Source organism: Solanum stenotomum, chromosome 1 (assembly GCF_019186545.1).
Source record: "Solanum stenotomum isolate F172 chromosome 1, ASM1918654v1, whole genome shotgun sequence".
Classification (NCBI taxonomy): domain Eukaryota; kingdom Viridiplantae; phylum Streptophyta; class Magnoliopsida; order Solanales; family Solanaceae; genus Solanum; species Solanum stenotomum.
Window position 1 is genome coordinate 5,068,115 of NC_064282.1, and position 13,197 is coordinate 5,081,311.

Sequence of the window (13,197 nt, forward strand, 5' to 3'; positions counted from 1 at the left end):
CAGTTGGGTATATATTGACCATTGTTTAGCCTATCTCGACTCGGTCCATATAAGTGCAAGTAAAAATTAATATATATCAAATTCACTTATTTTTTAACTCGAATTATTTTGACTTATCTAAATTTAATTCAACTCGTTTATTTGATTTATTCTTCAAACTCTCAATACTAAACACTTCAGGTAATTGAGGTTAGTTATATATATGTTACTCTTTCATTAAAAGTATAAAGAATTTTTTTAATAAATTGTGATGGCTAGCTAGTTGCCCTAATTCAACTTGTTTAATCATTTTCACTTATTTTTATTTATACAGTATAGGCCAACAATACATCTAGCCAATAGCCATTGAGTTATGGGCATACAACATATCAGTAAAACCATTTTCTCAAGAGGCTAAAAGTGACAATTTCATCAAATATCAAAGCACTGAAAAGGTAAATAAATAGAAATATATATCTCTTTGATACAAGATCCTGATCTATTCCTAAATAAAATAATTGGTTTAAAATTACATCACGATTCAAGAACGAAATGAAATTGTATGATCGACGAGCATTAAGCCCAAAATAACTTTTTAAAATTTTTAGTGTTCGAATAAAAAAAAAAAAGCTTTTAAATATTTATTTTAAATTAAAAAGACAAAAATTATTCAATAGTCAAAAGTTGTAAGCTATAACGTCATTCAAAATTTTAAATAGGCTTTTAGTACTAGCGTGATATGTGGCCAATATAAATAAAAAAATATATGAATTAAAGTAGCAAATATGTATAGATATTTTATAGAATAAGGTATTTGGAACAATTTATTATGTAGCAAAAATATATTTTGGCAATGATATTCAAAATTTAAGAGGTGATCTCGCCTGATAAAAAGTAAAATCATTCTTAAAAAATATATAGTATTTCGCATTTGCTAAGAAATTTAAATTCACCTTATGAAACATTTGAATAGTTTAAAAATTTAGTTACCAGAAATAAAATATTCAAACGTAACATCTTATCCAATTAATTCCCTAATCCTCCTCATATCTAATTGATTCCTTTATCTATTATCTAATCAATTCCTTAATATTTAGTGATTTCCATACAAATAACTAATTTAAAGTATATTTTTATAGAATTAGTACTAGTACACGTGCGGCCGATATAAATAAATTTAAATATTTAATCATAACAAATTTTATGAATTAAAGTAGCAAATATGTTTAGATATTTTATAGAATAAGGTATTTGGAATAATTCATTATGTAGCAAAAATATATTTTAACAATGATTTTGAATTTCATAAATAATATTACCTACTTAAGAAGAAAACCATTCTTAACAAATATAATATATTTCATAATTGCTAAAAAATTCAGTTTAGCAAATCAAACATTTGAATATATTATTTTTAATTTAATTACCAGGAAATTAAATAAAATAGTCAAACTCAGTCTCTTATCTAATTAAATTCCTATTCTTCCTCCTATCGATAGAGTTAATTCCCCATTCTCTTACATCTAATCAATTCCCTAATCCTTGTTTGATTTGCCTAAAATATTTTCCGTTTTTGTCATTCAAAATCAATTTTAAGCCTAGTTTTACCCTATAAATAGTGTTGATGTTGAACATTTCAAAAATATCATTACTTACATTTTAACAATGTAAGTTAAAATGATTCTTAGTTCTCTAGATTATTTTCTTTGTTTGGAGGGGAGTGGTAGAGGAATTTTTTTTTATTCAACTGATGTTTATATCAAAACTTTTCTAATGATTTTTTTAATCATTATATTTGATTAAATTGTTAGATTTAGCATAGATTTGAAACGGAATGTTTGTAATACTTCGTAAAATCTTAGTTTGAAAAGTCGTTTTTTCTTTCTTGCAATCTTACATATACTAAATTTCGCATCATAGATTTCTTTTATTTTTTTCATAATATATATAACAGAATTATATAGTAATTGTGTATTTGAAAATGCAGATTATTTCTCCATGGACACCATGAAACGAGAGTGTGTAGTTCTTGTGTTATGTTGTTTGCTGCTCATCTCGATAGGTTTGTATGATAACTTTTAGAAAAAAAATATCTTTTTTTCATATATGATTGATTAAATATTTTGAATTTTTTTTTTCTAGAAAAATAAGTTTGTATTATCTTATGACTTTATTTTTATATGTTTGACAGGTTTAGAAGTCCATGCGCTAGATTATGACTATAGTTTCTCAGCCGAGGCATAATTTCTTACTTTTAACTTTTTTTTTTCTCTTGTTGCTTAGCTTATTAATTACTAATCATTTTTCATTGTTCTTAATTTGTATTTCAGTGTTTGAAAAAACCTCTTAAACCTCAATATAATGGAGGGATCGTGACAAATCCAGAATTTAATGATGGATTAAATGGATGGGCCGTTTTGGGAGTCGCTAAAATTGAGAACAATGTTTCAAGCGATGGAAATAAATTCATCGTTGCCTCAGAGAGGAAAGGACCGTATCATGGTTTTTCACAAGAGTTTCAATTGGACAAAGACAAGTTCTACGTAGTTTCTGGTACAACTCTCCACTTATATATCCGTGAATTATTTTTAGTTTAAGCATAAGTGAACGACGATTTAGATTAATTTTTCTAATATATTAGTATGTTTAATTTTAAGGATGGGTACAAGTGAACCATGATGATGATGCCACTATAGCAGTGATATTCAAGACACAAGGTGGTTTTCAACATGCTGCTTGGGCTAATGCTAAATCTGGTTGTTGGTCTATGTTCAAGGGTGGCTTAGTTGTCAATGCTTCTGGTTCTGCTCAACTTTATTTTGAGGTGATGAAATTTTTTCCCTCATTCATCAAATCTATTTGCCTAGCTAGTTACCATTTTTTTTATTGCTTAGTGTTTATCATATAGAGATTTACATATGAATAACATAATCATAATCTTTTCAAGCTTTTTCCTTTTCTCAGACCAATAATACAGCAGTTGACATATGGATAGACAATATTTCAGTACAACCATTTAGCCAAGAAGAGTGGACGTCCCATCAAACTCAAACCATTGAAAAGGTACAAAATAGAACGTACCAATTAATTTGAATAATTGGTATTCTTCTCTCTATATATATGTTCGATTTCATTCTTGTAATATTATGTAGGTACGAAAAAGCAAAGTGGTAATCCAAGTGGTGGACTCGCAAGGCAAGCCTTTACCTAATGCGACAATCTCTTTGATACAAGGAAGAGCCAATTTCCCATTTGGTTGTGCAATGAACAAAAACATTCTTAATAACAATGCTTATCAAAATTGGTTCTTCTCGAGATTCAAGTACACAGTATTTGAGGATGAAATGAAATGGTATAGTACTGAAAATTCTCAAGGCAAAGTAGACTACTCAACTTCTGATGCAATGGTCAATTTATGCAAGAGCAAAGGTGTCAGCATCCGAGGGCATAATATACTTTGGGATGACCCAAAATTTCAGCCAAATTGGGTCCCTTCACTATCCCCACAACAACTCTCTGTTGCTGCTGGAAGAAGAGTTGGTTCAGTCGTGGCGAAATATAGAGGCCAAGTTATTCATTGGGATGTTGTGAATGAAAATCTTCACTTCAATTTCTTTGAGAGTAAACTTGGTGCAACTGCATCTGCTACCTTTTATCGTTTGGCAGCACAATTTGATAATAGAACACCTCTGTTCTTGAATGAGTTTAATACGATAGAAGATCAACGCGATGGAGCTTCATCACCAGCCAATTATCTTAATAAGATTAGACAAATAAGAGCAGGAGGGTATAGAGGTTCTCTTGGAATTGGATTGGAAGGACATTTTGTTACTCCTAACCAGGCTTATATTAGGTCCGCAATCGATACACTTGCTTCTGCAAAATTACCCATTTGGATCACTGAGTTGGATGTCCAAAGCAGTCCAAATCAGGTGCTCATATTCTATATATCATATAAAGTTAAATCAAATCAAAGATAGATCTTAATCATAATTATTCTAACATCTTATTTTTTTGACACTGAAGGCGCAATTCTTGGATCAAATTATAAAGGAGGTAGTTGGACACCCAGCTGTTCAAGGGTTATTAATTTGGTCAGCATGGACACCAAATGGATGTTATAAAATGTGTTTGACTGATAACAACTTCAAAAATCTAGCGACTGGAGATGTTGTTGACAAAATTCGTGTGTCATTAACACATGAGGATTTGGTTGGGACTACCAATGCTGAGGGTTATTTCGAGACTTCACTTTTCCATGGAAATTACAAAGCTATTGTTACTCATCCTACGATGGTGGTTTCGTCCTTTCACCATAATTTGACAGTGATGCCAACTACATCTGAAAGTAGCAGTGAAAGAGTGTTCAGTTACAAATTCATGGCTGCTTGAGTCAAACATGCCTTAGGGATTATGTGTAGTAATCTTCTCGTATTTTTATTTATTTTTATTGTGTTGCATTTCAGTGTTTTATTTTATCATAAATGAAAGTCAGGTTGGACGAACGAATTACTTGTTTTCTATTAATACTATCAACATACTTTCCACTACTTTTTAGTTGTCATGTTGCGCTAGATATTCAAAAATTATACGAAAAGTATTACAACTTGCAACCTTCTCCATATCAAAATATAATGAAATACATCTTAAAATGTTGGTCAAAATTTATATTGTTTGACTCTCAAAATTGAAAACTATGACAACTAAAAAGGAATGAAGGGATATTAATTAACGAAAAAGTCACTAACTCCTTAAACTTAATTTAAAACTTATGAAAAAATGTAATACAATATATCCCTAAATTATTGATGAGGTTTAGGTCCTTGTAATATTTAAATTTTGAGTATTTAGTATTATATCAAATTCGATAAATTTGTGAAGATTCATTGTTTAAAGGATTAAAAGTGCAGTTACAAATTAATCAAAAGGTTAAATAAGGATACCCAAAAATCACAACTACAAAAAAACTAGAATATATCAATTTTTGATGGACTAAAAATGCTTATGACAATGAAAAGTATCAATTGCAACCTTTTATAAACTTGTTGAATGGAGGCATGAATCCATTCATATCACTACTCAATTTGTTCTCTATTTAATGTGACCTCTTTTTTTTTCTATTTTAGTTTGTTTAAAAAAGCTACGACTCATTTTTATATTTATAGTTATAAATAATACACTTTACCTAATCAAACTTCACCACATATATTGGAATGAAACAAATAGGTTGGAGGAGTAGTGAGGGTAAGATAGTACAGACAAAATATGTGTCTTAAGTAGGAATAGCAAGCAAGTGTTTGTAGTCCAACGGTTAGGATAATTGCCTTCCAAGCAATAGATCCAGATTCGACTCCCCACAGACGCAATATGCATTAATTTTTATTTATTGACACTTTCTTTCCGTATTTAGAACTAATAAATACTGTAGAGCTGTCAATATGAGCTGACCCACTCCATCCAGGTTAACCCATACAGGCTTTGTAATTTGACGGGCCAGGCCGGGCTAGCCCATTTTTTATGTGGGCCAAAAAATGGTTGGCCCAGCCCACAAGTGTGTGGGCAATGAGTTTTGTCGGGTCAGCCCTCTTTTCTTAAAAATATATTTTTTATAATTTTTTAAATTAAATTATAATTTAAAAATATTATCATAAATATCGACTAGTGTTACTACTTATTAATCAAATACACAAATAAAATTATCTATATAATATTTATTAAGTTTGATTTCAAGTAAAAACATAAATAGCTAAATAGAAATATTAACATAATTGTTTTCCAATGATCATAATAAAACACAAAAACTATGATAATATTCCATAGGTTATGGTCTATGTAGTGATTCCCTAGAAATTTTAGAAACTTTATTTTATGTAGTATATATTTTATAAACATAATTTGTATTTAAATTGTAATATTTCAAACTTTAAACAGATTTTGAGTGTAGACTCCTGTTATTTTTAATACTTTATTTTATTTTTATTTTTTAATTAATTTTTATTTGACCCACAGGCCAACCCTACCCATATTTCTCAAGCTCCACAAATCGACAGACTTATTCAGGCCGGGTTAAAAAGATGGGCTCCAAAAATCGTAGCATAACCTTATCAAATCACGAGTTAGGCAAAGCCAGCCCAACGGGCCTAGCCCATATTGCCGGCTCTAATAAATAGATAAAATAAATTTTGGAAAAATTACTTGAGTGGATCCTTTTTAAAAAATAATTACTTATTTTAAATATACTCTTTAATTATTACCATTTATAGCAATATATAACAATACTATATGTTTTATTAGATTTGTCTTTCTCTTTTGCCTCTTTCTCCTTTTTCTCTCTCGCCTTTTTAATTTTTATCTCTTTTTCTCGCTCTTTCTCCCCTTTTTTCTTCATATTGTTCTTTTTCCCTTGTTTTCTTTCTGTTGCTGCTTTTTCTCTCTTGCTTTCTTTCTATTGTTTTTTCTTTCTTTTTTCTTTTTGTTGCACTTTCTCCCTCTCCCTCTCCCTCTTGCTTTTTTTCCCTTTCCCTCTCTCTATTTTCTTTCATATAGTCAATGATTCGTAGACTAAATAATTTTTTATTAATAATTAATTAATTAGACAAGTAATCTAATCGTAACAAATGAAGAGACATAATAAATTGCAAAATGAATTAAACTTGAATTAAAAATGTGTTCCACACATATTAAAGTTGAATTAGAAGAGAATTAATATGAATGCAAAATGTAGCAAACGAAAGAGCATTCTATGATCTGTAAACNAGGGTCTAAAAAATATCCCAACTTTGGTCGGATTTGTTGTTGCGATACTAAACTTTCATAAGGACCTATTACCTCCATAGACTATTTAATACCATATTTTTTACCCCCTGAACTATTTAATAGTGTATTTTAAAGGTATATATGTGTCTACGTGGACACATTACTATTTATAATTTTGCATTATTTTTTATGTCCACGTGGGCAAATATATATGTTTAAAATACGGTATTAAATAGTCTAGGGAGGTAATAGGTCCTCATGAAAGTTTAGTATCGCAACAACAAATTCGACCAAAGTTGGGGTATTTTTCAGACCCTTATCCCTATACTTTACTTAATCAAACTTCACCACTAGGGGTGTCAAATGGGCGGGTTGGATTGAAATTGAAGATATTAAAATGAATTGAAATAGAAATCGGGTTGGGTCTTAACTCACCCAAGTTTACTTTGGGCTCAAATGGGTTGGGTTCAAATGGGCTAAAAAATGGGTTGGGTCTTGACCCGCCCAATTTGACCCGATTAATCTCAATAATTTTAACATAGTGATATTTAACTTTTATAATCACAATTCGAATTTTAACTCAAGATTTTTTTTTCTAAAGTAACAAATAGATAGATAAATCCTAAAAGATGTTAAATTGATAATAATTCATACCTTTAATATAGTAACATATCTTAGTAAAGAGTTTTAAAATGAGTATATATTGGAAGGCAAAAGGGTCTGATAGACCCTTATACTTGGGTCAGATTGTAAACTGGGCCCTTTTACTCATAACTTTGTCAACCAAACTTATGTGGCAATAAAATTGATGAGTTGGAAAAGTGCGTGATTTACACGCGAATTAAGAGCGTGAACGGCTAGAAATACACATATAATCAGAAATTTTATTTAAAAAAGGAAAAATTAAAATATTCCTTTCCTCTTCTAATTTTCTGTAAATAAAAATAATTAGGATAATTAGGTCCACCGCCGGTAGATTTCTCATTGTAAAAATTACTCATTGAAACCGAAGAAGAAAAAAAATTCTCATTCAACAGAAATGGTTATATGAAATAAAAAAGAAATAAATCTTCAAATCCATTTCTGATTTATTTGTCTTCGAATTGAAAACGGGTTACATGATTTTGAGCTTTTAATTTGAAAATTCAAACTGGAAACTTCTCTCTAAAATTGAAAACTCGAATCACAAGACTATACGGGCTGAATCGAGGAACCTGATAACTCGGTTTTAGATCGAAACGACCGAGCTGAAGAACTCGATATTGGTCTCGTATCTTGGGCTGTTACAGAAAGATGACAAGAACGTATTGATTGCAGCAGCTCAAGAAATTGTTCCGATACTAGTCCATTTATTCGATTTCAACTCTTCTCCGGAGATGAACGAGATAAATATCGTCGCCATTGCTAAAGGATGGGAGATGGGTTTGGATTTGGTTGGGGGAAGCACTGGAGGTGAGATCAGATGAGAAAGGGGATGGGGAAAGGGCTACAACGAGAGAAAAAGTAAAAAATAGAATTTTTAAATGCTATTATTATTTTTTTATATTTATTTTCTGACGTGTCACTAAGAAATGACGTGTATTTGGTTGTATTTACATGCATCCTAGAGAAAAGGGTTTAAAGTAATTGGAAAACAAAAAGTTATACTAGTTATTTTTGGCAAAGTAAATATGTAATAGGAATCCTAATAAAAGTCAAAAAGTGCTTTATTTTTAAAATTTTTTTTGGCTAAACATATATACGTTTGACATGAGCAAGGAATTAATAAAAAACATAGGTTTCCCTAGAGCTAGTTATACTAGGAAACAACTAGTATATGAATTGAGTTATTATATAAAGAGAGGGATGTATCAATTGGCTTGTTACTTCTGATTAAAACAAGTCAAAAAGATTATCATGGAGACGAACAGTTACTATTCATCTGTCTGGGCTGAAGAGGAGGACAAAAAATATTTGTCATCAATCACTTCCAAGGAACAAATTGATGTTAACAAGAAGGGAAGATATTGCTTGGCTCGTTGGGACGATTGGGGTTTTTTCATTGACATATGTGAATCTTTTGTTTGGCACTTCATATGTCATACCAAAATCATGCTCCCTTATTATTATCACTGCAATGACTGGATAACAGAGGTGCGCAAGTGTGTTGTTTCCCCTTCAACACATGAATATTTTCCCTACGACGATCAATACTTATGCAACGTCTCCCTATTCTTTCACCAAGAGCCGTATTGTCTAATTACTGGTCCTCCTTATTATAAAAAGTGGGTAAAGGTAAAACTGTATGATGATAACAGGTTGATCGACGCAGTCACGTTCTGCAGTGGTGAGAAAATATGCACTCTGTTTCAGGAAGGAAAACTAGGCATAATACAAATGATCCCTGAAATAACTAAAACTACTTGTCTGTCTCCTGTCACAACATTCAGGGCACCGATAGATGCCACTGCTATGCATCGAAGAATACACTTGGTTTCGTGGCAAGACCAATTGTTTCTAGTTCAACAAAAAATCGGATCACCTTCTATCTTTGAGGTTTGGGAGGTCGACTTTGAAACTAATCAATTCAACAGATTACTCAATTTGGATGGATTTATTATTTTTCTAAGTGGACAATTCTCTGCTGCAACTTCTTCATGTCTACCTCAAGAAAAAAACCAGATCTATTTCACAGAGGGCAGTGATCACGACACTTTATATGCCTTTCACATTGGCGAACAAAGTTGTCAACCACTAAGCAATTTTGTGTCTACCGTCCTCCCAATTCGCTTCCTCCTCTATTCGCCAGGTAATTTAGATACTTGTTTAATTTCATTGTCTACTTTAAAAGTTTGTGAATATTGTTCAGAACATTTAATTTTGATAATTATTTAGGTCAAGAAGGACTAAAATTCAACATAACACTTCTACTAATACTAGAAGCGACAAGTTGAAAAAGCGTCCATCCCGTAAGCGTCCGCCTGTAGACAGCAACATTTGCATCCATCTTTCTCGAGACCTTCAAAGGGAAATTTCTCGCTATCTAATTTCTCAAGAAGCATACATGAATTTTCGCTTGGTGTGTAAATTATGGAGATCCGTTGCTCCTCCACTACGTTGGAAAGTGGTTGTTGATGATGATGATGCGGCTCCTTCTTATCATCAAGACTCCATGTGGCTTTTATCTCTAAACCAAAACGATGGTTTGTGCACCTTCTATAATCCCTTTAGAAATTTCAACGGTTATATGAGCAACAACGATTTAGTAGGGTGTGAAATTCGATATGCAAAAGATGGATGGCTTCTTGTGTCTAAGGGAAAGTCTCTCTTCTTACTTGAGCCTTCGCCTTCTGGGAAGCAAATAATCCATCTCCCACAAAAAACAGATGAATATTTCTGTGACATTATGTCATTCTCAGCTTCTCCAACTAATTCTTCTGCCTGGGTAATCTTTGGTATAGCTTTTTTAAACTTGTTTCAAGTTAGGATTTCATATTTGAGACAGGGGAATGATAAATGGACTACTATCACAAGGGACAGTGAGGTGCCATTCATACTTTCATCTTCTAGTCCGGTCTACTTTGGTGAAGAATTTTGTGTCATCAGCCAATACGGTGGTAATGTTGGTGTATTTGGCTTCCTTAAAGACGGAACCCCTTACTGGATTATCCATCAACTTTCTGAACTATATTCACCTCCTATTCCTATTTCTAATGCTTGCCGTTTGTTTTTAGTTCAACAAGATCAAAATGTGCTACATTCCGTGGTTGTGACACCTCAAAATGATGTTCATGTTTATGAACTAGATTTTGGAGGGAACGTTATAGTCAAATTAGTAAAAGAAGTAAAAAATTGGCTTTTTTTCACTAGCGAAGCCTCATCTATGGCTGTTTGTGGCATGAACGTAAATGTGGATAATGCAGTTTTCCTCCCCACTTTCAACACTTGTAACGACTATACCTACTACTCTTTGGAAGATGTCACTTTCAAAGTATTGAAAGACAATTGTACGGATAAAACGCAACAGAAAGAGCTTTTAAATCGTGTTTGGATCCGCTGTGAACTGACAGAGAATTGATTTTTCTACTCTCTCTTATGTATTGTAGTGGTTTTGTTTCTTGATCTTTCTACCCTCTCTTATATATTTCTTTCTTTTTTGTTGAAGTGAATGAATTAGTCTTACTTAGAAGGATAATTTGCATAATTAGCTTTTTAAGTTTCTTTCTTTACTGGTATGGGTTTGTTGATTAAAATTTCTTTCAAATGTTTGTCAGACAGAATATAGAGTAAAAAGAAAGTTTGTTAAAGTTCGTCACTTTATATTTAGCTTGCTTTGTGATTTGAGATCATAATTTGAAATTTTAAAATCTCAAAAAAAAAAAAAAAACATAATTTGGGATTTCAATCCTTTTTTTTAAATGTAAAACTTGACCCAAATATGTGAAGATTCATAGTTTGAGGAATTAAAAATGCACTTATATATTAATTGAAAGTTAAATATGCATAACAAAAAATCACAATGTTAAAAAAATTTAGAGTTTAGAAATTTTTGATGTACTAAAAATGCTACAGGCTTAATTAGGCTTCTACGACATTTTTATCTTTACAGAATTGAAAGAAAAAGAGGGATTGGATAAGCTATGAAAGCTTCAGTAACCTTCATCATCCATCAAATCAAAGTGAAGAAGAAGGCATATCAGTGAAGCAGAGAAAAAACTGTTATTCCCATTGATTGATTGTTCAACTGAATGTATCAATACAAGGTCCTATATACATTCTATTTATGCCAATTACTAAGTAACTTCTATTGTAGCTGATGCCAGCTGTAGCTTGTAACTAACTACTCTGACTGTACTCACAGAATAACTAACTGACTAACTTATATTTAACACCCTTCCTCAAGTATATCTTTCAATCCCAATTTGGACAGAAAATAACAATGTTGCTGCTTCCCAAGGCTCTTAGTGAGTGGATCAGCAAGCTGTTCTTTAGTGGGAACATGTTGAGTCTTGATCATACCCTGCACTATCTTGTCTCTCACAAATGACAGTCTATGTCTATGTGTTTAGTCTTTTCATGAAATATTGGATTGTGAACTATCTGAATGGCAGCCTTGTTGTCACATTGAAGATGTATTGGCTGATGAATGCTTATCCCAAGCTCTTTAAACAGCCCTGTCAACCATGTTAATTCAGCTATCACTGATGCCATGCTTCTAAACTCTGCCTCAGCTGAACTTCTACAGATGGTGTCTTGTTTCTTTGACTTCCAAGAAATAAAGGCACCTCCAAACTTAACTAGGTAACAGACTTTCTGGTTTGAAGACATCCTGCCCAATCTGAGTCACACAAGGCCTCCAAGGTACTAGATGATTCAGCTGGCATTAGTAGGCCTAGTCCTGGTGCCCCCTTGATATACCTGACAACCCTCAAGGCAGCTTCCATATGAGTAGAGTTGTCAAAATGGGCTGGTCCAACCCAACCCTAACGGGCTAGAGAGTTAAATGGATTGGGACGGGCTGACCCTTTTAATTAAAGGACCTATATAATAGCAGTCCAACCCAGCCCTAAGCGGGCCACGGGTTGGGACGGGTTGGCCCTTCAACCAAAAAATGAACAATATTACTCTCTTAGAAGAGTATCTAAGAGTATCGAACGTTGACGTTTATGAAGACGACATCAATACATACAAATTTTCATTTATGAATCACACACTTCGGTGAATACTTACAAAAATACATTTATAAATCACACACTTCGGTGAAAACATACAAAAATACATAATAGTCAACGTAAGATTTAGCGGAAAAATGTTGATCATTCCACCATTCCTCCCACAAAAAACTAGCTAGTTTAAAAGATTTGATTTTTTATTTTTTTAAATATTTATTGATAAAAACTTTACAAATAAAATACTACTAAAAATATATATAAAAAATATTTTTAAATATTCATAGTCCACGGGCTAGCCTCTGAGGCTTGCTGGTTGGACCTATGAGGTTAGCGGGCCAAATGAGGTTAAGCTAAAAAGCATCATTCCTAAATGAGCCAAAAAAAATTAGGCCCAATCCCACTTAATTCAAGGGTTGGGTTGGGCCGACCTAGCGAGCCAAGCCCATTTTGATAGCTCTACATATGAGAGTGTTTTGGTTTGTGCATAAATTGACTCAAAACTTTGAACCACAAAAGCAATAGCTACTCTTGTATATATTCATATGCATTTGTTATAAGAAAATTATATTGTATATTTTTTTGTTTTAATTTATTTTTAAAAATTACTATATTTCCCAAATTAGTATTATTTATCAATTAAAAAATTATAAACCAATTTAATGTAATAACATTTAATTTGAATTAATAGTTTGCTATTATATACAATTTTCCCATTAAAAAATTATAAACCAATTTAATGTAATAAGAATCCTAACAAAATTAGGAAGTAGCTTATTTTTAGCAAAACAAGTACTGCCGTATCGAAGGAGTA

The 13,197-nt window shown here is 31.9% G+C and overlaps 1 protein-coding gene and 1 pseudogene across 1 annotated transcript; both read left to right on the forward strand.

Moving 5' to 3' along the window:
• The first annotated feature begins 1,986 nt into the window (after positions 1-1,986).
• On the forward strand, positions 1,987-8,201 carry LOC125851984 (endo-1,4-beta-xylanase 5-like). Its single transcript, XM_049531715.1, has 8 exons — positions 1,987-2,041; positions 2,171-2,217; positions 2,310-2,532; positions 2,637-2,803; positions 2,944-3,042; positions 3,132-3,911; positions 4,006-4,341; positions 8,025-8,201. The coding sequence occupies exons 1-8, from the start codon at positions 1,987-1,989 to the stop codon at positions 8,199-8,201; spliced, it is 1,884 nt and encodes a 627-aa protein (XP_049387672.1).
• Positions 8,202-8,631: 430 nt separating this feature from the next.
• LOC125851995 (uncharacterized) lies at positions 8,632-10,792 on the forward strand (annotated as a pseudogene).
• The last annotated feature ends 2,405 nt before the right edge of the window (positions 10,793-13,197 follow it).

Bases quoted from the DNA above. Each gene is read 5' to 3' on its own strand.
- LOC125851984 (XM_049531715.1), top strand. From the start codon at position 1,987: ATGAAACGAGAGTGTGTAGTTCTTGTGTTATGTTGTTTGCTGCTCATC. The intron at 2,218-2,309 runs GCATAATTTCTT...TTTGTATTTCAG, and splicing joins ACTATAGTTTCTCAGCCGAG to TGTTTGAAAAAACCTCTTAA. The intron at 3,043-3,131 runs GTACAAAATAGA...AATATTATGTAG, and splicing joins AAACTCAAACCATTGAAAAG to GTACGAAAAAGCAAAGTGGT.